The sequence below is a fragment of the Helicoverpa armigera genome, chromosome 25 (genome assembly GCF_030705265.1).
Source record: "Helicoverpa armigera isolate CAAS_96S chromosome 25, ASM3070526v1, whole genome shotgun sequence".
In the NCBI taxonomy this organism is placed as follows: domain Eukaryota; kingdom Metazoa; phylum Arthropoda; class Insecta; order Lepidoptera; family Noctuidae; genus Helicoverpa; species Helicoverpa armigera.
The window spans coordinates 6,967,235-6,993,665 of record NC_087144.1 but is presented as its reverse complement, the minus strand read 5'-3'; the positions used below and the strand labels follow the sequence as shown (position 1 = coordinate 6,993,665).

The following is a 26,431-nucleotide window of genomic DNA, read 5'->3' as shown; positions in this document are numbered from 1 at the left end:
GGATTTATTGTAAAAGTGCTCTGAGAGGCCGTTCAAAATACAAGCGTGTACCTAGCCTCACTCACGTAGCCCAAACTGAGCGACAAAATCCGTGACTGTGAAAGCCTTTTAAAATAATAATTAATCCTGTATAAATTACTCCCATATTCATGTTGCTTCTACAACAATCTCCCAAGCGAAATATTTATTTTTGGCGATGGTAACAAAGCTGAAATTCCTCCGCCAGTGACAGCCATCTTGGAATTAATTGATGACATAATCTGTTCACATGATCAATTTTGGCGGGAATTGAAGAATTTCCGCCTTTTTTCTCATGATAATTTAATGAGGGTTTTCGATACTTTTTCTGCCGCCAGGCGGCGCTTCGTATGCGTCAGGTCCAAACAGCTGTCAAATAGTATGGAATTGTAGGGTCCGAACTTATTGTTTATTGAAATTCTGTTATATTGGAAGTGTTATTGATTTTATTATGGACTACGGTCAGAATAAGGTTTCCGAACTAAAAATTGAGCTAAGAGAGAGGGTGCAAAAGTCACTGGTACTAAGGAAAAGCTTGTTGAAAAATTTGTTAACACAATATTAGAGATAGATTTAGTTTTTTTTATTTACTCAACCTCAATAGTAAAACAATAATGCAGTGCTTTAATTATAAAATAAAAAAAAAACACTAAAATCGTTCACTATTCATAGTAAAGATAAGCACTTTGACAGTTACCTGGACCTGACGACTCGGTGCTGCCACCTCGTGGACGCCATTTTAGAAAACCCTCATTGGTGTATGTGAACGGTTGTTTTAAAAATTATTTATTTTAGCATTGATAATACTTTTAGTGGAAACAGGCTGGTACCTGTCTTACTGATATTCTATGTTAGTCAAAGTAGCGATCAATTTGAATTAAAATCTAAGCGACTAATGTAATTATATTAAGGCAACGGTGTAATCGATTGAATTGTTAAAATTATTTATGTATTCTGGAAAGTTACGTATTACCTACTTGATGTCCTGATTAAATTATTGGAAAAAAGATACTATTTTTTTACCTACCTACAGCCGTGAACAAAATGACTAGCGGGTATGCCTCTAATTATTTCAGTTTTTCATGAGTGCTTGTGCTGAGTAATTGAGAACCGCCATTAAGAGTTGGCAAAAATTTTAGCTGCAGTGATTTGATGGGTACGATATAGTAGAATAGCTGGGAAAAAGAAAAGGTGAAATCATCATTTCAGCCAATTGCCGTCCACTGCTGAACGCCCTCCGGCCTCCAAGGAACGCCAACCAAAGGAGGAATGATATTTCAAAAAATAAAAGAGGTACTTTTAGATCATAATTTTATTTAAAGTTAACTCATTTTCACAGCGAAATAAAATTAATACTACTCTATAACTGTCCGCGTTTAGCAGGATTGGAACAGACCCTTCGCCTTCATTTCTTCGAATTCCTTCTCAGCATCGTATGTCCTGAAAGCAGAAAAAATCACTGTTATTCAGAATCACTATCAAATCAAATATATTTATTTTCAGGATGCATTTGTCCATAGATATATACCTTAAAGACTAACATACATATTATATAAAACGTTGTTAGTGTATGAAAAACTTATGTTAAACTATGTTTTTTGTGGTGACCTAGTCGGTAAAAAGAACCAACTTCTCAAGCATGAGGGAGTGGGGTTCAATTCAAGGTCAAGCAAGCTTGTACCAATGCAACTTTGCTAAGTTTGTATGTACTTTCTAAGTACATCTTGGACACCAATAACTGTGTTTCGGATGGCATGTTAAACTGTAGGTTCCGGTTGTCATTTAACATCCTTGGCAGTTGGTATGGGTAGAGAGATGCCAGTAAGTCTGACACCAGTCTTACCAGGGAGTATTGGGCTGCTCAGGTAACTGGGTTGAAGAGGTCAGATAGGCAGTCACTACTTGTAAAACACTGGTACTCAGCTGCACCCGGTAAGACTAGAAGCCGACCCCAACATAGTTAGGAAATGACTCGGGAGATGATGAGGTACCGTTTTATTCCTTCACTCTTATAGCCTGTTGGTAAGGACAATAAGTTTTATTCGAATTATCGTCTTACCTGTAGAATTCAGCATACTTCCTCTTGCGTGGGTTGCCGATGAGCTGCTTTACTGCCACACCGGAGATGGCAGCGAAGACCAAGGAGGCGATGAGGTTCCTCTTGATCTGCGCGTTCAAGAGACCCCTCATCATGGGCTTGCTCGCGGTGGACACTGCCTTGTCTGCCATCTAGGCAGCAAAAAAGACATAGGTTATTTATGTAGTTATAATCGCGACCCACCCAGGCTTCACACATGATATCAGTATTTCCTCACTATTGAATGTATGTTACATATTATAAAACCTTCCTCTTTAATCACTCTAACAAGTAAAAAAACCGCACGAAAATCGGTTGTGTAGTTATGAAGGTTTAAGGAGAGAAAACGTGACTGTTTTATACTATGTAGTTATAAACGGTTTCCCAGTCGTAAGGTCATGGCACATTATACCGGCACTGCAATAGTACAGCTGCAGCACAGCCTTGCCTCGAATTTAGACTACGGCTAGCTGCCAGCGCGGGGCCATGAACCTAAACAGACTTCGCATCATCACTATTTGGTTGTGACAAAATTTTATTTTTAATGAGTTATACAATTCTATAAAACAGAACTATGTTTTGTCGTGTGATTGCTGTAATGATTTAAAAATACAATTGTGATGACACAGTATGGATCAAATCTCTGTTATTTACCAACTTTTGATTTCAGAACATCTACGGGTTAAATGATTGTTAGTGCTGATTCCTAAATTATTAGTGCAAGGCAAGTTCATAAATTTCTTAGGAACCAAATACTATAATGATCATAATATTAATTGATGAAATGAAATGAAATGAAATGAAATTTATTTATTTGCCAGAATATAGGTACAATATGATGGTCGATACAATAAATAATATGGTCTCACTATATTCGACTTATAATTTAGTCATGCAAATATTTATCTTAAGTTCTATTATCTAATAGCTAAGAAAGTACCTACAATCCTTTTACATTATAACTATTTCTCCTCTAGGTACTCTTTGACTGTATAAAAACATTTATCATAGCCTGCATGTGGGTTGTTTGATTTTCTTCAGTGCTTATACATCAGTTTAAAAACAAATGCCTAGTAATATCATAATATCTTGTGTTTCATTAGATGATACAAAAGGATTTAACCTCTAAACAATTTAACCTCTAAATAATAGAATTATTGATAATATTATAAAATTAAAAAATAAAATTAAAAAAATTGCATAGAGTACACTAGGTACTTACTTTTAAGCTAATATGAAAATAAACCCCCTATTAAGGGGTATTTTAAATACTTAGTTAACTTATACCAAGCCTTGACTAACCCCGATTAACAATTTTTAATCAGAAGACAGCTCCTAACCAATCAGATAAGATGATAACAACTTGAATTTAGAATATCATTTAATTGTGAATAAGTAGGGAGAAACTTATTAGTCGCAATGTAAACCATTTGAATCAATGTTAAAACTATTTTTATCAGACTACGGAAGGGACAAGGAAAACTATTTCCATGAATAAAAATCAAAATCTAATGACAGCAATCTTACATAACATTTTGACGGCGTTTTTGTGGTATTAACATGAATATTTATAATTATTCTCAACCGCATACACGGTTCCAAATTAATGAAAAGAATAATTAGAGCTTAATTTTACAATATGGCTTACCTTTATTTATATAAATTTACGAAAAATCGCAAAGAACACGAGAACAGCAAGTGCAATTTTCAACTGTTTTCAATTACACAAAATCTAGTCAGAATGTCCTGAAATGTCGAACCATTCGACACGCTATTGGATATTATATCAATCTGCTACTAACATCCAATCACAAGCGTTAACTTTTAGGGCGTTAAGCTTTCTGATTGGCTGAAAAAGTAAGTACATGTGTTTTCTACTACGGAAAATTGGTATCTACGTTCCATTTTACACACATGTACGACTTGAAAAAGTCTGATTTCTATTTGTGTATCTAAAATGTAACAAAGGCATCTATTAATATTTGCTAACTACTCAAATTTACTATAGCGAAAAATGGTTTATTTATGCAAGTCAAGTTACAAAAAAAATATTTCTATTTAGAGAAGACTGGAATTGTATGGGGTAGCCTTTGCAAAGTGGGAAAGCGACCAGCTAGGGCTAATAAATCCACTAGACTAATAAAATATAATTTATTCCGTATTATCGGGACGTTTGGAAATCTGGGACGTGCAGTAACAACAGAACACGTTACAATTTATATTTTCTTTGATGTCTCCTTTGATCTGAGGATGTCTCTCAAGTATTAATTTTGTATCATTTCATCTTCTACCCTATGTTAAAACCAAAATGCAGGGTTCTCTGGACAAATTAATTTAGCCTATTATTTAAGTTATTATAAAATTTATCATTCGAGATTATTTTTAGAATATAATTCATTTTTCCAGGTAATGGTGAAAACTGTAAGTCGGCAGATGCTGGACTGTGGTCTGTGCGATTGCCAGATTTGAGCCATTGTGTGCTTGTGTAAGGGCCATCTCCCAGAAGAAAGTGTGAGGTAAGAGAGATGAATGTATTTCGTATTGAGTGCTAGCCGTTTTCCCGCGATTTCACTCGCGTCCCTTGGATGGAAACTACGCTGCCTGTTCCGGGATAGAATATAGCCTAGGTTTGGGAAGAGTCTAGCTTTCCAACAATTAAGACTTTTTCAAATAGATTCAGTAGTTTCGGAGCCTTTAGGGTACAATCAAACAAAACGTTTCCTCTTTAATATACTTACTGAGTATTGTCATCGCAGTTAAACCATTTTACTGCACCATATATATCTATTACTACGGTACTGCGCAATTTTTACTGCTGTACAGGGCCCGATTCTCCTAAGTTATTAAGGCAAATTATTTTGCTTCTATAAGCATTCTACATTCAACAAAAACTGGTCTGAAAATATGTACTGCATTTTTTAATGCACAATGTATATAATCTCTGATTAATTACAACTTAAACAGTAATATCATTAAGATACTCTAATATCGAAAAAAAACTCTTGTATCTTGTCTTGGGGAAAAGAGTGAAAAATTAAAGCTGACCCGCTCACTGTCTTTATAAAGCATAGCTTAGTTTGCGGCGAACGCACTATTTTAGTGTGCATGTTCCTGACATCAGAATTGCGCAAATAATTTTTAAAAAATCCTTCAAAGTTTTAAAAAGAAGTTCATGATTCAGAGACCTAGAGGTACCTAGGTAAGGAGGATAGGTAAGGTTTGCCAAATTCTGACGTCAACTGATTATGGTAGGTAACGAAAGGGGAAAGGTATCATGAATAAATATCCCACAATTAAAACCACAAAGTATTTTTTATTCATTTATTAATAAACTAACTTTACAAATTTAATAATAGCAGAACAATAATATTCCTTATTTCTTCATTCGTAATAATATGATAAATCAGCATGACTCAATCGTACTTTTATCAATATAATTTCTTCAATCGTAATAATATGATGATAGATCAGCTTGACTCATCGTACTTTTTATCAATATAATAATTATATGATTTTTAAAAATAATCTAGAAACGACAGTGAAAGCAACTTACAGAGAAAATAATGCACAATATAAAACTGAACTTCATAAAATTGCCAGCAACAAAAAATAATTACAGGCATCGTTTATCATTGTCCTAAATTGATTCCCCGCGGCGCTTGCCGCCCAACGCGAACTAGAAAAAATATTACAAATAACATAAAGTTAACTTTATTGTATCAATTCTTTCATTTTACTATTTCTGCATGTATTTACAAGTTCCATAGAATGTAAACAAAACTATAACCTACTCTCATGTGGTGTAACCCCTAAACTATATTTATAAGTGTTATTAAAACTATTTGTATTTCTCTTTCTTCATTGTAGATATATAAACGTACAATATAGATATTTATTTATCGGCATAAATTACTATCATTAGTCGAAAATAAAAACAAAACAAAATAAACTAAAATGATAACTATACACCCAATATACACAGCTATTTGAGAGTTCATTCACTATAATTATATGGTACAAGCTTGCAAGTCATACTTTTATATTACAGTATAAGGCTTTTGCATGTCTACAGGAGTCGGTCCACTCAGGAACGATACGCTAGTCTCCACGTCTATTTACATACGCTACTCCCCAAACTAAATATGATTTTAAAAAGAAAACAAGTACTTAAAACGTAACATATATTAATATCCCCATCTATACATAAAAATTTACAAGAGATTGTACATCGGCCGGACCGATACAGTAATGAATAATTTAAGAAAACAAACGTTTAGAAACAGTTCCGCCGTCCAGCTGTCAGACTAGCCGCATCTCGCTCTATACACTAATATTTTCATTAACAGACACATTACCACGGCACACAGTTATAGGGCACAATTTATTCAGGCAATAAATTCATTACTAATTATTAAAATATTTTCTCATTATATTCTAGGTACTTACTATACACGTTATGTATTGTAGCACTATCACTGTCCGACTAACATTGAACATCATCGAAGGGTAGGGGAACAAACGAACATACGTCGGGACAAATTATAAAATACTGAAATGTACGGCTTCTAAGCTAATAGTGTAAAAGCTGTCTAAAATGTGCTTTTAAATAAAACGTCACATCCAAATATTATTGCTTTGGGTTTGTATCCCTAGAGACAGGAACGAAACGAGTCTGTCTACACGAAACGCCTTCAGAAGTGTCGATCTACCGCCGCGTACCCGACAAATATTCATTAAATAGATCTGTGGGACACCCCATGTCTTGTCCACCATTTTATTAAGTTTTGTTAATAATGATTTTGTCCGCAAATAGTTTATTGCAAGGTTCAATTTAGTACAACCAATCGTTTATGTCAATGATGAACATTAAGGCGAGCGACTTCGAAAGATAACGTTCCTAACTGTGAGTGTTCAACAACTGTCATATAAAACACTAACGCCTAATTAAGCCCAAGTTCGCCGACATTATAGACGATCGTTTTTCTTAAAACAAATATTTCTTATGAAAGTTTAACAGTTGTTTTAAGAAAACTGACATTTACGCTGTCGGTGAACTTGGGCGTTAGAAAACTAAATTCATTCAATAATGGACTATGCTTAGTGCGAAATAGAAGCTAAGATTCACTGGTACATTATCTATGGGTTTTGGTGTTAAATATTCGGATTAAATGATTGAATCGATGGTGGGAACATAGGTCGATATAACTGGAGGTAACGAAATAAATGGGGCGTCAAAATAAAATTTTAGTTTTACTGGAAGCCCGAACAGACAAACTGTTAAAACATTCAGTCGCGATTATTATCTCATTCACTAAGAAATTATCAAGTTCCACATTTAATTACAATTATTGGTCGTGAATTCTCTTAAATATAAAAACGCTAACGTTACATCGTAATAGCGGCCAGCGTTTTGTGCGGGAGAGCGCCGCCGCCATCTTGAATTGAACCTATCATCTAATATTCAGCAATTTCAAATATCTGCCGAAAACCGATGTAATCTTGGTCAATTTTTCATATTTATATTACAAATAAAAGACGCCGCCCTCCCGCCAAAACATTATAAAAACTACAACGCTGCGTTCACGTCACCGAATCGACGTCACGAAATTACGTGCAAAAACGTATGAAAATATTTAACTTTATGCATTTATTTCATTCTCTTTATATCTCTCGGGTATTTATACTATTATAACAATGTGCCTATATGTCGAGTGCATTTTGTACAATAATGATACACATCTATTCACTAGTAAACTAAGGCTCTCCACGACGCAAACTCGACGAGTCTTGCTCAGTGGCAACGTTCCGAGTTCCCGCCCGCGCCCGCCTCAGCGCTGCGATCAGTCGACTCAACAACATCACTATGTACCTATGGTTACTAAATTCTGTATTAACTACAACATGTATTTATTGATAAAACTCGACTAATTGCAGTGTTGAAGCCGGCGTTAGCTTCCATACTTAAAGACAAACACTCTTAAAATTACTCGATAGAAATAAACTTACACTTAAAAGAACAAAAAGGTCGAGTGTTTATAGTGAATGGTAACATTTGTTCACTAAAAATAAATATACCAACAGTGTGACTGCCAGCATTTGATTGGGTCCGGCGTTATCGACTTTACGTTTCGCAATCGATAATGAATATCAATAGATTAGCTCTGCAGGACGGATTTAGGGGAAATCCATTTTAGAATAGATTTCATCTTTTTCATCGTTATGGATTATCGACAAAAGATAACAAATTCAATAAAAATGATAATTTGAAATGTTTTTTAACAAGTCATTTCTTTCTTCTGTTTTTGGTGGAGTTACGCTTAGGAAATGTTCTGATTTCGTGTGAACATTAAATAATATAAGCGTTAATTAAAAATAAATTGGATCTATTCTAAAATAAATTTCACTAAATCCATTTCTATTCCCGACCTGCAGTGACGGAAGACATCATACTAGTGGCGACCACGAACGGTAAATAAATAAATAATTATTCAATATAACATGCAATAAAATTGTCATTATAAGATTAAAATTATTCATTGTCCATACCTTTTAAGTTGAATTGAAAATATAACGTTCACATTAGAACCGATTTTGTTATAATTCTAAATATAGTTAGCAGTCGCCACTAGCACGGGAGCCCTAACAAATAGCAGCCGACGATACATCCGAATTCATAAATACACATAAACACACAATTTCATGTAATATTTTGTTAAATATCAACACAGTATTTCTCAAATGTTAGTATTGCAATTTTACTAGTCTCCACACTGGTGTTAATTCACAATCGATTTAATTAATTGAGATTCATTCAAATGAACAATTACCAATCGCGGATTAGTGGAAATCACTTCGGATTAATTTTCAACTCGCAACGTATATTACAATTTAGTTAATTTTAAATATGTTATTATAATCGTGACCCATACTGGTACAAACCAAAGTTTCGTAATGTCTCTAGTGGCGGCCGCGACGTCATACGTACGTGGTGAACAGTTCGTGTCACAGATTGTACTAGTGTATATGTGCGGTGCGGCGCGGCGCCTACGCGTCGCCGGGCGGCCGCGGCTCGCTGGGCGGCCGCGCCTCCGGCTCCGGCTGGCGGGGCTCGGCGGACTCGCTCACGCCGGGGTCGCGGGGCTCGCGCGGCTCCGCGCGGCGCCGCCGTCACTTGTCCTTGGAGGCCCGGCGCCGCCGCACGCCGGCCGCCGCGCCTGCGCCCTCGCCCACTGCGCACCAAACAGAGATCGTCAGCACACGCCGAGCGGATGGGATCAGTCAGCTAGGACGCGGGACTCACCGGCGCTGCGGGTCTTGCGGCGCACGGGCGCGGGCTGCGGCGGCGCGGGGGCGCGGGCGGCGCGGGGCCCGGCGGCTGGCGCGGCGCCGCGGGCGCGTGGCGCGCGGGGCCCGGGGCCCGTGGCGCACGGAGCGGCGCGTGCCGACCGGGTCGCGCGGCGGGCGCGGCCCGGCGCGCCCTGCCGCGCACCTTGCAGATGAGCGGCTCGTCGCTGTCGCTGTCGGAGTCCTTGCGCCGGGCGGGCGGGCGGGCGGCGGGCGCGGGCGCGCGCACGCGGCGCGGCTTCTTCTTGGGGCGGTCGTCGTCGGCGCTGAGCGTGGAGGCGCCGGAGGACTCGGACTCGCGGCGCCGGCGCTTGGCGGCGGCGGCGCGCGGGGCGGGCGGGCGGCGCGGGGTCGGCGGCGGGCGACAGGCGCGGCGGCTCGGCGGGGAGCTGAGCTTGCTGCTGGAGCGCGTGCGGACGCTGCTGCGCGCCACGCGCTCCAGCGCCGAGGGCGAGGGCGACTCGGGCCGCTTGCCCGTGTAGTCCGGCGTGGGGATCTCGATGAGCAGCTGCTCCAGTAGGCTCTTGTCGGGGAAGTCCGCCTTCAGCGGTAGCCTCTCGAGCTTGGGCTCCCGCGTATCGTCAGGCTCGGCGCGGTCGGCGCAGGCGTCGCCGTTCTCCGGCCGGTCGGGACGCTCGTCCTTGACCTCGTCGGGCGGCGCCAGCTTCTCCTGGTTGGAGTAGGTGTAGAGCGGCGGCGACACGCGGCTGGGCGGCGGGTCGAAGTCGCCCAGCTTGTCGGGCGGCGCGTCGGGCCGGGTGTCGGGCGGCGGCGGCGGCGCGGGCGGCGCGGGCGGCGCGGGCGGCTCGCGCTCGCCGTTGACGTCGGCGTGCATCTTGGCGAGCTCGGCCTCGATGTCGCCCAGGTCGCGGATGTGCGGCGCGGGCGGGTAGGCGGGCTCGGGCGGGTAGCGCGGCTCCAGCACGCCGATGATGCGCTGCACGGAGGCGGGCGAGGTGGAGCGCGGCATGTCGAGCCGCTCCTTGCGCGCGGGCCCGGGCGGCGACTGCGACGCCTGGTTGGGCGACTTCTCGGACAGCGCGTCCATGGACTCGATGCCCGAGTCCTCGCCCTGCGCCTGGCTGGCGGGCGAGCGGCTGCCGAACTTGTCGGCGTCGGGGCGGGCTCGCTCCGCCACCAGCTTGCAGTAGGACTTGTCCTTGGGCCGGTCCTTGCGGCGCGGGGACGCGGGCGGCGACTCGGCGCCTCGCGTCGGTATCGTGCCCACGTTCGTAGACCCCGGCGGCTCTGGAATACAACACACTCTATGACCAAAAATGTAAACGGAGTGCCTATGTTTAACTGTACTTACAACATGCTGATTACGTTTTGAAAATGAGAAAGTTGCACACTAAACATTGAATGCTGCGATGATGAACACACGATACACAACGTGAACTAAATAGGTGCATGAACTGTTCTCTACTGACCTACGCGGCTCTAGCGATCGTCAAAATACTATTTACGTTTTTTTATTTTATTTTGACAGGTTAACTTTTACGACTAGTACTTGATGAACAATGACAGAGATTGAATGATTTCTGCTCGTTAGCTACAGCGGCCACGACGCTAGAGTGATGTTAGCGCGGTGCGGCGAGAACGAAGGTATGAAGCGAGCCTCGAGCGGCGCAGTGAGCGGCGAATGCACGCGGTACACCCAGTTGCAACAACATGTATGCATTCGGTGAAATTCACTAACGATTCTATCGTTCAATATGCATGCATTACTCTGAAATATTGCTAAAGTATTGGATATTTTTAGACAATCGTTGTTGAATTTCAACACAAACATACATGCTCTTGCATCTGACTGTACGTAGCACGATAGTGGCCGGTTCAGAGGGCGGCGCCTAATCAGACAAAATTAAACGAATTCCAAACATTCGCCAATAAACGTACAAAATTAAATGAACATTACATAATTTGCCATACTTATTGAATTTGTGTTTTGTAAACAAAATATGGTGCATAGAATACAAACTGCGTTTGCGACAATGAAGAGCCACTTTCGATAAAGCTATGTGATGTGGGCGCGTCGGCCGGTCCGCTACTGCACGGAATGCATGCACGCCGCGCCGCCCGCTGTCACCGCGCCGCTAGCCGCTAAGCCTAAGGTTATTGGCCGAGCCGTAAGTCATGAACCAACCCACATACATTAAACAACACCAAACAGGAACAATCGACTATCTTACAGTACGGGAATACGGTGCGACAGTGAGATTGTTCCTCGTTTGGCGCTATATGAGTGTAGTTATGTAAGAATGTGTTATGAGTGAATGAAGCGGCCTCACCTGTACAGGAACTGTGGCTGAGCTTCCTCTTCTTGTCGGAGGCGAGCAGGCCGTTGGGTGAGGTAATAGCACTTTCGGCGACTGTCCGTTTCAAGTTATTGTCGTCTTCGGCAACGTGCCGCGAGTCCGCGAAGTGCGGGCTGTTGGGCACGTCGCCGCTTAGCGTCCACTCGAGGTCCTTTTGACACTTCACCAACCTACTGTCCAACTCACTAGCACCGGTTTTACATTCACTATCAACGTCTGATTGCACTGTTTTCCCCTCTGACTTCACACTATCACATTTCAAGTCCGCTTTAGGAGTAGGTAACTTTTTCTTCGCCTCGTGGTTGTTGGGCTCTCTGTAGCCCTCGTTTTGAGCGTATTTCCCTTCCTTGTCTAACGTGTCGTTCCTCCATTCTTTGTCTCGCTCCTTGTCCGACGATTTGCCGCTGTCGCTGAGTATTTTTAGTTTCTTTTTGACTTTGGGATCTAAGCTGGGCACTTTGTTATTGAGTTTATAGTCGTGCGACTTGGTGACTATGTGGGCGTTCTTGGATATAGTTTTCATCCTATACACAACGTTGTTGTCGCCAGTTATTTCAGTTTTAACGCCATCGGTTTCGTAGTGATTGTTGAGCTTAATGCCTTTCGCGTTTAAATACTCATCATCAGTCTTGTTCTCAGTGCTTTCACTAGATTTTGAGGCGATCGATTCGTCGGAGTCCCTCCGATGTGACTTGTCATCCGATTCGGAAGATTTCCTGATTTTAATCTTCTTCGTATGTAGGTCGCCGGGCCCGAACTTTTTCTTTTCTTTTTTAGAATTCTTTATGACGGCGGAATTCCGACCTCGTAGACTTATATGCAGAGGTGGAACCCTGAGTTCACCGTCAGTGGGCTTGTCGCCCTTCTGTTGGTTGACGAAGCTGATGTCCGCCTTATATACCGTCTGCACGACTGGCTCGTTCTTGTCGAGCTTGAGCCTCAGCTTGATGGACTCCTTCTCAGTCTGCGGCGACTTGGGCGCGTCGAGGCTGGGCGCGGGCAGCTTGAGCGGCGGCGGCCGCGCTAAGGCAACTTTGGTGGACTTGTTGTCGCGGACTATCTTGTCCTTGAGCGTGGCGGGCTTCTCTTTGGCGCCGACAGTTCGCGGCTTCCCGCCTTTCTGCGCGAGTTTGTCGTCTCGCTCTTTCTTGGCGAGCTTATTTCTCATCCTCAGCTCGTCGTCAGCTCTCCGCGTGTCCTCGTCTGTGGTCGACTTGGCGATGCCGAACATCTCGGGCGCGGCTTCTACCGTGCCTTCTTTTACTTCGCAGTTGGCGACCGTCACCTCTTCGACTTTCTTCTCCTGTTCTTTCGGAGGCGGTACGTCATCGTCCCTCATGAGGGTTTTGATAAGGTATTGCTTGCTCTGTTCCTCGATTTCCTGCGCCGAGGCTTGCGAGCCGACAGTAGCGGTGGCCACGGAGGTGGTGGCTCGTATGGGCAGCTTGAGGGGAGGAGGCATCGCCTGGCTGGCGCTGGAGGGTGGCGACTTGAAGGCCGGCGACGCATTCTGATGTTGCGCGGCATTCTGCGTGTGTAGGACTGCGTTGGGCGGATGTTGCGCGGCGTTTGCCTGTTGTTGCGCGGCGTTGGGCGGATGTTGCGTCGCCCGCATGGCATTCTGCAGGTGCGGCGCGGAGTTGGGCAGGGGCATCGCCGCGTACTGCGCGTTGGGCTGCGGCTGCGCGGCGCCGGGCGGGAGGTCGGCGGGCGGCAGCGCGGCGGGCGGCGAGGCGAGCGGGGCGTGCTCGGCGTCGGGCTCGAGCCGCCGGAACTTGTTGGAGTGGTGCGGCACGGGCGGCGGCGGCATGAAGGCGTCCGGTCCCTCGAACTCAGACTTAGAAGGCACGTCGTGGCGTTGTTGCGGCTCGTAGCCGGCGGTCGAGTACTGGTCCCCGGTGATGTCCTGGAGCACGGAGTCGGGCGTGTTGTTGTTGGCGTTGTTGCCCGACAGCAGCATGTCGAGCTTGGCGCTGGCGTCCAGCTCCGAGATGGCGGAGAACGCGCTCTCGTCGAGGTTGAGGTCGTCGCCAAGCGTCGGCATGAGGTGTTCCAGGTCACTGTCAGGTAGGTCCAGTAACGACAGCGAGTCCCGGTACGGCTCGTTCCAGTCGGGTTGCGAACTCGCTCGGGATGCTGCCCGCTGCTTCGCTATGTATTGCTGCTGATACCTCTGGAACTCCTGGAAACACAACACAGCAATGTAAATATATTACTTATAAACTATATAAATTGGTACTGATTTGATCATTGAATTAATAAACATGTAGAACTTCAACAAACCTGGAAACTAGACTGCGTCTTCTGATCCATGGAGGCCGTAGGGGGCGGTAGTAACGCCTGTAGGTCTTCAGGCGTAACCCTCGAGTGCTGAGCCACCTGCGGCGGCGGTCGCAGCGGCCGCGTCAGCTGCTGCCTGTACGGCGGCGGCGCGGGGAACGTGGCCGTGTATCCCGGGCGGCCTCCGCCGGCCATCTGTACTCGGTACGCGGGCTGGGGAGGTTGTGGCCGGGGGGGAGGAGCCGGCGGCGCGGGCGGGGCGGGGCGGCGCACGAAGGCGGGCGGGCGCGGGGCGGGGCGCGGCGCGGGGGAGGCGGGGGGCGTGCAGGGCGCGGGGAGGGGGGAGCGCACGGGCGCCGCCATGGGCGCGGGAGTGCGTGGTGTGCGGTACTCCGCGAACGGTGGTCGACCCACTGCTAATTCCACCTGCAGATTGAGATAAAATATCTTCAGTTAAAACATTCATTTGCACACACACTAATCATACTTAAAGAAATTGAACCCCACTATTATAATTTCAATATTGAAAAAGTAATTACATAACTAAAGGCATCGTGGAACAATCACTAATATCATTACATAATTTACCGACACCATAAAGACATACCTGTCCATCTTCTAGCCTATCCAGCTTGGCGGGATGTTGCGGCGGCTTGGGGCGGGGTGACGGCGCGGGCGCGTCGTTCTGCAGCAGGTTGACGAGTAGCGGGGAGGACATGGCGACCGTGGGGGGCGTGGCCGGCGGCCCGGGGGTGGCGGGGGCGGAGGGCGGCTGCGGGGAAGCCGCGGGGTAAGGCGGCGGAGGGCCAGGGAACGCCGAAGTGGACGGCCGCGCGAACGGCCCGTCCGCTTGCGGCCTTATGCTAGCTGGGGGACCGCTTAAACCTGGAATGTTAGGAAAAAGTTTATGATGAAAATGATTATTGCAATATAAACACGCAATCTTGGAGAACCTTATAAATGCTAGATAAAAAATATAAAGCTTACAGATCTGATCCCCGCATTAGTCAGTAGCCCGTAGTAGAGACATTATTGATTAAGTCACTTCTTAGTGACGGATAGTCAAAGAAATCCTTCACTAAGGAATGGCTTAAGTAACCATTAAAATGCCCCTGAGTCCGGGGATAAGGGACAGGGTGTCCAACTCACCTAAAGTATTCTCCTTGCGATGTATAACCCTCGCCTGCGTCATGCTGCCGAAGGGGAACTCGCAGCGGTCGGCGGAGTGCGTGGGAATGTTATGGGGGATCTTGCCGTCCATGGGGCAGACGGTGTTGGGGGACTTGAAGCTGTCGGGGGCGGGGGCGGGCGTGTCGGCACTGGCGCCCGCCTCCGCCTCGCCCAGCATGCGGCCCAGCCCGCCCAGGCCCGCCAGCAGCTCCGCGTTCGGCTGCGATCTTGATGTACTCGCGTCTATAATGCAATGGGAACTTATTACTACCTTTGCCCATTCTTCTGAAGGCAGAAATGTATTTTTGCGACTTCTAATTAAAATCAACATATAGGAGCTAAAATTCTGGTTGCTGAGTATTATTCTTCAAAATATTTCCCTAAGGCAAATCAAAACTGCTGCTACTAGTATGCTCTTGGACATAATTAAACTACTCATCCATACCTCATTTCTGCAGTAAGGAGTGGCAAACTAATGTTTGAGTCAACGGTGACTAGATAACTTACTATTCATAGCCTAATGAAGAAAGTATAAGACTTTCAGTGGGGGTTTTATACCTTCTATCACACAACAGATCCCCTTCATCATCTACCCAGTCTTTTCCCAACTAAGTTAGGGTCCACTTCTCCCGGCCCCCCTATTTAGCATACTATCTGGCTACATTATCACTCACCATCAGGATCGGTGTTAATCCTAAGCTCGGCTCCGTGCTGCAGCCGCAGCGACACGGCGGCATCACCATCCAGCTGTACCGAGAGTATGCCGAGCGCCCTCAGTTGCGGAGCGCCCGCCGCCGCGAGCGCACGCAACCGCGCGGCTGCTGCTCGCGGCACCGACAGCGTTACGCGCACAGAGTTCCAAGGCTCCACCTGGAAAAAACGTCATGTTGTACCAAAATGCGAAGACAGAATAGAATGCGGAGGAAATGTCTTAACGGAGTTTCGGAGTTCCTAGAAAGGAGATGGCCAAATTTTCATAGAAAAAAAACCCAGAATCGACAGCAATGAAATGGTTACCAATAGGTTCCTTATGATAGACCTTTGATGGTGCCAAAAAATCCAGCCTGAAATCCATGGGGTATAGGAGCTATTTCATATTATCGCAAAAATAGGTTATGTTGAATTTATGTTTATTTTAAAGATTATTAACATCAAGGCACATAAAAAAGCAAAGTAAACTAACATTATACAAGCCAATAGTAATAACCCCATAGTTTCAGAGTTGGCCTGGTGATTAAAAGGTCTTGTATTTCCCCACTCCAGATACGATTAACACCGACCTTACCTCCGTGAAGAGGTTTCGCAGTTATATGCAACCTTCACAACTGGCTATGAAACGTTTTTTCAGAAATTGTCTTTGAAAATCGCGCCATGTGACATTGTCAATAATATAACAAATTGAAATATAACAAATAACCACAAATAACTTAGCTAGCAATGCAAAACGGTCCAATCACGAGTCTGCATTCAATTTCTTATGAACATCAAACAGTAAAAGTAAACTTTTTTGTGAACTAAAATCTTGGTCGAAAAAACGTTGTAAAAAGAGAACCCCATGGTTTTTAGATGATTTGAAATACTTTTTAAAATCCACAAATTATACTGAATCCAATCATACATATGAAGTTCCTGTCGACTCTGGGTGTTTTTTTGGCCATCTCCTTTGCTCCTCTAAAGTCGTGCATTCTTCATTTTGTCTGTTGGGCAGACCCTGGTAAACGAGCAAGTAGCTATACCAGCAGGTCTAAAACAGATGAGAATGTCAGGAGAAAATGTCTTATAATCATCGGCAAGGATATTGAGCCTTGACCTTCACCTGCGCAGAAGTGATTTATTGGTTTATTGCCTTAAGTGTACGGTGCGCAAAGCGATCCCCACTCTTCCGCCGAGGGCTCATTATCCGTGCCGATAACTATAACGGAGTCTCGGATTTCTCGTTAAATAACTTGGACTTCTAAAGTTGACAGAATACATAGAGCAAAGAGAACATGGAAGAATTGTATTTAAAGTGGAGAATCTCGAAGGCTTATAGGGATGGGGAACTAGTTTATCATAGTAAATTAAATAAAGGTAGCAGTCAGGACCGACTATAAATAAGGGGCAAAGGGGCCGTGGGTATTATAGCTTGCTTTCTGTTCTTGCAGACTGAGTAAAATTATAAACACTATAGAAACTGCTCAATTAATTAAATACAAAATCGAAGAATATAAATTCTGTACGAAAATTAAATAGCAATTACAAGATTACTGCACATAAATCACAAGATTATTAGAAATACTAATTGATTACGACACTTCCGAAACGACAAAGATATTATTTATTGAACAAGTTTTAGACCCAGACACACAGTTCAAGACTCGCAAAACTTAATACTGAATTTTCTGGGCCTTACTACAAAAACTTTAAACCCTGTTTTACACTTGTCTAATAAAATTTTGGCTGCAAAATGAACCATATGTCAACGTCATAATTTGTCATTTTTTTAGACAAGGCATAAACTGACGTTTAAAAGTTTTTGTGGTAAGACGGCTAAAGTTTATACTAAAGCGAAGACCTACCTCGGGTTTTACCTAGCTAGACCTACCGAAAGCGATTTCGCGCCAGCGGATTATGCGCTCGGTTTTAAAACCAAAACAAATGACTGTCGTAAGCTCGTACCTGTCGGAAAAGTTTTTAATCATTTCTCAATTTCTACTAGAAGTAATAATTTTCCCCATATAACAGCCTAAATTTTGATCATAAAACATTTTGACACAAAAACTTTTTATAAACACATTCAGCGGGCCTCTTCAAACTGCTATTAACATAACAATAGAGGATAAACCAATAAACTAGATATAAAAAGAAACGCATTAGTCAACTAGGAAGTATCGTTACGACAGGAGAAACTAACGGGTATATTGGCCCATAAAATTTTTGTAGCTGATTGGTTGGCCCACCCAAATGGCACGGCAAACTTAGCTTTTACGATCTGGGAAAATCGTACGCCAATTTAAACCTGAATCCTGCTTTAAAACAACGTATTAATATTACAAAAAAAAAGTAAGTAAAAATCCCTTCATTTTGAAAATTGCTCTATTCTCAAGTGCGTCCAGCACTGCTTGGGACAAAATCTGTGTTAGATAGCCCAAATGTATCAAGAAAGCTAAGTGCGAAGTGGTTCCCTCAGGTTACGGGCGAAAACGTGGAAAACCTCTAATAAAGAATATATTTTTGTGTTTCAATATGTTCCTGCGTTCAACTTTGGCATTTTCTAGAACAATTTCCGCAAGCTATAACTTAAATTGACTAGGTAAATTTATTCAGAAACTAATTTGTGCAACAGGGTCCACTTTTATGGTGCAATAAAATAGTTTTAATACATTTAATGGGGTTAGGAAGACGTGATATGAATGGTGCAAGGCACAGTTATGACGACAGATCTAATTCTTTGAAATGATAATATATCTTGAATTGGAATTAATTAGAAAGGTTAAGTTCCGATGACCGGCAGTCGGAGTGAGTTTTGCACATTGTTATTTATTTAGCTTTGGTTTTATTTTTCTATTAATTGACAAATTAAATAACTAGTGATTATTTGTTTTACACGAATTGTCTATCATTATAATATTTTAGAAAAAAAAAAGTGTTTTCCTTATTAAAGATTAAAAAATTCTGAACATAAGAAAATGTTGCAGAAACGTGTACCAGGACAAGCTCAAATCATTTTCGTTATATGCACGAGCCCTTGTACTCAGGTGGAACGTGATGTCACAAGATGGGCAATGGGAGTACTCTACGCTCGCTTGCAGAGATTTGCTTTTGTCATCTATCTAACGAAAACAACTTTAGACAAATCTACAGAAGACTAACATTGACAAATAAACGCAATACTAATTCATTGACCATGTAGAAATGTGTGAATGGACTTTATTGCTGCTTTGCTCTTAGCTCTTAATCATTGCTGAATTGTTTAATCATAGCAAAATTAACGATAAGTCCTGTTAGCATTCATATTTCTATGACGCGTCTTCCTACAATTATCTCTCTCAGACGCCGAATCATTTAAAAAGTTTTAATTAGACAGTGTTCTTTTTTACTCCGAAACATGGGAAGTATCAAGAGACATCTAGTTACTGCGAAATCTACGTCAATTGTGTCTGTACCATACATATCGCACTTACACTGGGTCCATTCAAAGTTTGGTCCATTCATGAAGTGTGGTTAGGATGCTTACACAAAGTTCATGCGAGTTTTGTGTACAAACAGAAACTCTATCTCTCACTTTGTCGTTGTTTATAGACTGCTTTTTTGTGTTGCATCCTTGAACTTTGGCACGAGAGGAAAACGCAAAATTTTTGCAAAGGTTCAAAAATGGCAGGAAGTTCTGTTTTATAAGTTACAGAAAAATATTGCAACATATCATGTTGCAAAACCTTTTTATAGATACTCCTGCTTTACCTCCTGAACAGATGCGCTCCTCAAGTTCCTCTTAAATGACCAATTTAATAAAACGTTCTCTGTGACCATGTAACACCCCTTATTAGCAGACTGCCAAATAGAACTAAATTTTCAGCCTGACTTTTATATTTCGTTCTTAACCTTCTTGGCGTATTCTTTTTTTTTTGGAGGTCTTGTTACCTAAAAAAATATATAACTAATTACCTTGTTAACTTTGAGCGTGTGCGGATGCGGCTCGGCGAGCAGAGCGCGCAACTCGCGCAACAACCGGCGCAGGCGCGCAGGGAAACGCGGGTCGCGCAAGTCGCCCTCGCATGTCACCACCACGCCGCAAGAACCGCCGCCCGCCGAGCCTAGCCCATCGCTGTCCGCTGCCATGCTGTGCCGATAGTGGGAGTTTGTTATTAGTTAACGAGTCAAAAAAAATAAAACAGAAATTACATTGTATTTAAAAAATATTTCGTATATTTAAATATAACAGATACAGATTAAAATAGGAACAATTCTGAGTATCATGCATAAAGCATGTAGGTAAAATTCTTCATTGTAAGAGATGTTGAGTCCTAAATAAAGAAAATAGGTATTTTTTTGGGCGCTATTCTTTAGAACATTAAACAAGTATTAAAATGCTTATTTTTTTTATTATTTTGAAAAATATATAATTTTTTGCAAATTACTCATGAGCATATATTTAAACCAGCGCATTGTTACATGTGTTGTGTGTTTTTAATTCATAGAAAACTATTGCCTTATGGTGGGAACAAGAATCATAACATACCAGCATATGCAGACCAGTTTTACATTTGGCCAAATCTAGAAATATACATAGTATAAATAGAAAAATATGAAAATATATTTTCTGTCATTCTGAAGTCGTGGTGGCCTAGTGGGTAAAGGACCAACCTCAAGTATGAGGGCGCGGGGTCGATCCCAGGTCAGGCAAGTACCAATGCAACTTTTCTAAGTTTGTATGTACTTTCTAAGTATATCTTAGACACCATTGACTGTGTTTCGGATGGCACGTTAAACTGTAGGTCCCGGCTGTCAGTGAACATCCTTGGCAGTCGTTACGGGTAGTCAGAAGCCAGAAAGTCTGACACCAGTCTAACCAAGGGGTATCGGGTTGCCCGGGTTACTGGGTTGAGGAGGTCAGATAGGCAGTCGCTTCTTGTAAAGCACTGGTACTCAGCTGAATCCGGTTAGACTGGAAGCCGACCCCAACGTGATTGGGAAAAGGCTCGGAGGATGATGATGATTTTCTGTCATTTTAATCACTTTGGATCCCTTTCTAAAAGGCGGAATTGTATCATAAAAGCCATTTAAAAACAAGCGCTCTTTTACTAAAATCTATCAATTACCAAAACTACAAGACAATTAATAAATAAACAAATAAAAAAAGGAGAGTATTTTTTGCATGTAATAAAGCCGCGCATGCATTAGCCGGCACGCGTCTAGTTGCGTAATTCCATTATCTACACGCGGCGTTTTTGCCGCGTAATATAACACGCGCGGGCTGAGCGACGACTGAATCGCGCGGCAACCCGACACTTACGGCCGAAGGAACCGCATTTATAGCTAAAATGTATAGAAAAAAAATTTACTGTTGTTATTTGTTTCTATAATTAATTATTATAAATTATTTTTCTGTAGGAAGTATTTTTATAACATTTTAAATGCTTGAGTTTGTCAGTATGTTTCTCTTGGTTTAAGCTTAAGGATCAGAATAAGAAATACGCAATATTTAACCCATGTGCCCATTGAAACCGCGGGCGGAAGATAGTATACTAGTAAATGTAAAAATAAAGATTAAAGAAAACTTGAACATTATAGTATACAATTTGTGTGATAAGATCATGTGTAATTAAGATTTTTACATAAAAAAATCTCAAAAAATATATTCTAATGATTCTGAAGGATATTCAAAAATCCTTACATATCTGTAACCTTGAACTCTAAAAAAATATTTCTAAAACCATCCAACTATATTACGTAATAATCTTTTAGTCATAATAATTGGTATTGATTTATACAAATTAATGCAAATTCAATTTGTCTTCAGAAATAATTCATAGACTACTAGCCAATTTCCCGCGTTTTCACCCGAGAACTTTTGTCCGTACCGGGATAAAATATAGCCTATCTATGTTACTCGGGAAGAGTGTAGCTTACTAACAGTGAAATGATTTTGCAAATTGTTTCTGTAGCTTCAGAGGTATAAACAGAAAATGTTTAATCTTTATTTATTAGTGTATAGATGTGATTTTACTCAGCAGGTGGAAGACTTTCCCATCCACCTGACTTAACCCTAAACCACCTGTTACTCTCCCCACAAACAAATATAGGGACAAAACAGGTCATTATTATTTGTTCTACTTAAAAGAACAATGATATGGAATCAAATTATAAAATAAAATAACATTGCTATTTTAAATTATCATTACCTAATTTAGTTCCTCACTAATTTATAATTAACTTAGTGAAGAATTTAATTTTAATTAATAATCCTTACTAATGTGAAACTAACTCTGTATGTAATGCCAAAACTATTGAGTGAAAACTGATTTACAAGATATTTGGTATACAGATAATCTAGAGCCTGAGAAAGAGCAGGATGAAGAAATGGATGAAAAATAGGCTCTTTTTAATCTAGGGGCGGTAAGTAAACCAGGTAAACTACGTAGAACAGCCAAAATAATATAAAAATCTAAATATAAAAAACTTGTTGCTAATTAGGTATGTAAATTACAAATAATTTTCATTATGCCTACACATTTTTAAATCTATCTTGCTGAATTTAATAAGTAATAACTTGCTAAGTAATAATAATTCCTAAGCTACTTATAATTTTTATATGTTGTGAATAAAACTAAAATTGCATCATTTCATGATTTGTTCAGACTTACACTACTTTCCCTTAACTTTCTGTGGCAATTGGAGTTTTTGCTCATGTAATAATTTTTTTTTAGATATTTTACACCTCATCAATCACCTGTGTTTATGTTCTTTATAAAACAAACCATCAATTATTAAGATAACTCATCTACAAATATTAATTACCCCAGACTTCCTTTTCGCGTAAAATGTATTTTTAAAATTATATTCCTATGATTAAATGAGATTAGAATATAGTAACCTAACCTTTTTGATTAAAAATATTTTGATAAAAAAAAAAATTAAGGAAAAAGTTTTTAATTACAATTTTTCCTTTCAAGTGAGCTAGTTATCTTCCAGTAGTTATAATTTGTTGTTATTTTTATACCAATAAACTATATCAAGTTAGTGACATCACAATTTACATCATAGTGTGATAAGAATATAATAGTAACGGAGAATTATTGTGATAGCGGGCATTTAATAAAATATGATGATATCAGCATTTTATCAATACTTATTGTTCTCTCATTTAAGGTTTAATTGATACAGAATAATCTTTATGAAATCAGCTGATTCTTTTGTTACTTTAAAAAGAATTTTCAAGGCCACCTTTGTAATTTTTGGCTAGATATTCTAAAAATGTATGATCATAGGTCTTGTACTGAAAAAAAAAAAAAAATATTTGTTATAAAATTAAATAAATGCTAATAAAATTATACTTCATTTACCAACAAACACGAAAAAGAACTATTTTTCTTATATTATCTTAAACTTCTCAACTCAATTAGGACACGGGTGAAACCACGTGCGGAAGCTAGTTTACGATATAAGTAATATTACTTAAACATTATGCCAAGGATATATACTAAATTCTATCTCATTCCTCACACAAGATTTAAGTATCAGTATTTATGTTTCAGTAAGCAGTTTATCTTTTAACTTCACTAGAAAAGCTTGTTAATTTTTATTTTCAATAATATTGAAAGCAAAAACACCATTCAATCTAGTGTATAAAGCCAAATAGTTAATACAACACAAAATATTTAAAAAGCTTTCTTTTCAAATTAAAATACTTTTTTTGCATTATGATTGTTCTATTTCTGCCTAAGTACTTTTAAGGACCAAAATTGGCATTATTTTCAATTTGTTAAACAGTATTTTGATGGATAATCCATGGTCACCACTTTTAAATAGTTTTAAAGATCAAACTGATAAAATTGGTGTACAAAAAGAGCATATCATCATCTATCTATTTTTGTATGTCATCATCATCCTCATCTGCCTAGCCTTTTCCCAGGTCAGCTTCCAGTCTAATCAGATGCACCCAAGTACCAGTGTTTTAAAGGAAGGGACTGCCTATCTGACCTCCTCAACCCAGTTACCCGGGCAACTCTTACCCTAGGTAAAATGAAGACTTAGGTTGGATTTTTTGAAATTCTGGATAGTTAATATTAATATAATTTCTCTATTGTGGCTCTTTTTAGTTACCTGTACATTTATAAATAACTCTGTCAATACATACATAAGCTTTGATGATGAATGAAGTTTAATTCAAGTAATAAATCATTTATCCGCAACTAAGCATTAGTGACAAAATATGTGTAAATTTTTAAAGATATGAGTAATTTCTTAGTTACTAGTAATTTTGTGATAGGTACTAAAACCTTTATCAGACATTGATAGTTGACAGTTTACAGGATGTGGCTAACTAAACCCCTGTTAAATCCTTACTTCTTATCAATTTAATATCCTTTTGATGCAATTAAAAATTTTAATTGAATATTATTACTATTGATATTTTCATGATGTTTGTTGTGACTATAGAATGAGTGAATGACTAATAATTTTCTATATTTTTATAAAAAGCATCTAATGTTTGTTATGATTTCAGCTAAAGAAAATAACTTGCAAAAATCACAACAAATTTGCAAAATATAATGAAAGCAAATGTAAATTATAATAACATCCACACATTCTAATATCTTGTTCAAATAAATTAGCCTAAATTAAATATAAGAAGGTTGTATATCTTTATCAAATAATCAGTAATCCATCATGTGTTAATACAAATAGGTTATGTATTTTGTCTATGGTTCTACTTGGTTGTTAATTAGTGAATATTACTACTCATTGTCCCTTCTGCAGACACAATATTATCACTATACAGAAGTATACTGAGATCTACTATAGATGTTGTTGTTCAATGCCTCACTGGACTTGTAACCTTTTAACACAGATTTGACAGATTGCACTATTTGCAAACACTAAAACAGGTAATTGGACGTAAATAACAGAGCTGAATATGCACTCTGGTTAGCACCTAAAGCTGAATATCCATCAGAAAGCATCGGAGTCGGCGTGCGTGCTAGCTCGGATACGTATCGACAACACGGCGGCATGTTACACAACTTTACAAAATATAATACTGTGACATCAACACCGAGGTTTCGGCTGTAACTGTAATCGGCGTTTTCAGGCGGGCGCCGCACGGGGCACGTCTTCGCCGGCCGACCGATGTCCTGTCACCCACCAATGTGTCCATTTTGTAATGAACATCGCACTACAGAACACCCCGCGAAATGTAAATAAACTAAAAAATACACTCACCTCTCATACAATGTCACATTCCGCTCAATTCCACACAATTTCTATTCCCTTGTGTCCCAAATCATGATGGAAAATCAAGCGCAACATTACCGTCCGGCTCGGACGCAAAGCAATATCGGTCCTATGGTCAGTGTCCACTTTACACCAAAAACATATGACACACCACTACTGTCCCGGTTCTGGTGCACCCGGGGAACCGTCCAAGACTTATTTTCGCTTTTTCACAGACGATCACACGACTAGAAACACTATAATGTCATCACGAATCAAATCCACTGAATTATATTCCAGTGACGCAAAGCTCATATATCGTGAAGAGCAGCAGCCATTTTGAAATGTACGGGGAGAACAGTCACAGCATGGAACATACGTAAATTACAGCCGCTCCCGTCTCTCGCTACACCCTAATACTAGAGGGATAGTTGAAATACTTTATGCAGTATCCATTTTAACACTTTAGGTCACAGAACTTCACTCCATTTTCTTATTGAAACTATCCAAAACAACCTAAGCGACATCCGATAAATCCAGCTTACCCCATTTGCATGACACACATAAAATAGCAAAAAAACACTAAAAACACTTAAAAACGTACATAAAACGTGTCGCGCCGAATTATGAGAAGTTAAAGCATCGCATCAATATAACAGTCCATTAGAAAAATCGCTAAAAAGATTGGTATATAATTTACAAATAGTTAATTCGGTACGAACAATAACAACGGCCGCCATTTGCAATTTTCAACTTGACATGCGCACTGACTCGCAGTAGACAAACATACGTGACGTAGCTTTAGACAAGCGTATGTTTTTCTCATTTTTTGGTTTTTAATTTTTAATTTAAAAAACTGTGTGATTCCTTTTTTTAATCTAAAATCATTGTTATATAATTTCAGCGATATATAAATATCAGTAAGGTGTATAAATATTTTATTATTTTAGTTTTCCCAGAATTTTCTGCGCTGCTTCAAAGTCATGTCATCAGCCTTTCATGCTCACAGAACATATATACCCTCTTTGATTGGTAGATGGTGTTATCTCCATGTTTTTATAATAATACAGAGTTCCCTGATTGGCTGCCGCCATGAAACGTGATGAAACGAATCACTTCCTGTTGTTTAAAAAAAAAACTTAAATATTTTGAAATAATAAAATGTAAGGGTATTTTTTATTTTTATATTAAACTGGTATAAAAGTATAATTACCGTATTCATCTGTGACTTCAGATATACCTTGCGATGCTCTCGAAATTAACATATCGATAAAGTTTTCAGATTTTGGAATAACATTATCAACAACTATAT

At 40.7% G+C, this 26,431-nt stretch overlaps 2 protein-coding genes across 2 annotated transcripts; both read right to left on the bottom strand.

Annotated features, from left to right (window-relative positions):
* Positions 1-1,312: 1,312 nt before the first annotated feature.
* Positions 1,313-3,884, bottom strand: LOC110380750 (cytochrome c oxidase subunit 6C). The gene is made up of 3 exons (XM_021340844.3): positions 3,744-3,884; positions 2,078-2,247; positions 1,313-1,458 (listed from the first exon to the last, which is right to left on the bottom strand). Exons 2-3 carry the CDS (start codon positions 2,245-2,247, stop codon positions 1,395-1,397), a joined length of 234 nt encoding a protein of 77 aa, XP_021196519.1. The 5' UTR covers positions 3,744-3,884; the 3' UTR covers positions 1,313-1,394.
* A 1,518-nt stretch (positions 3,885-5,402) lies between these two features.
* LOC110380753 (uncharacterized) lies at positions 5,403-25,906 on the bottom strand. Its single transcript, XM_049845753.2, is given in 10 exon segments — positions 5,403-9,324; positions 9,396-9,572; positions 9,575-10,687; positions 11,731-13,939; positions 14,041-14,463; positions 14,645-14,922; positions 15,187-15,450; positions 15,882-16,077; positions 19,852-20,026; positions 25,129-25,906. Coding segments are annotated over 9 exon segments (4,896 nt in total). The 5' UTR covers position 20,026; positions 25,129-25,906; the 3' UTR covers positions 5,403-9,262.
* Positions 25,907-26,431: the final 525 nt, after the last annotated feature.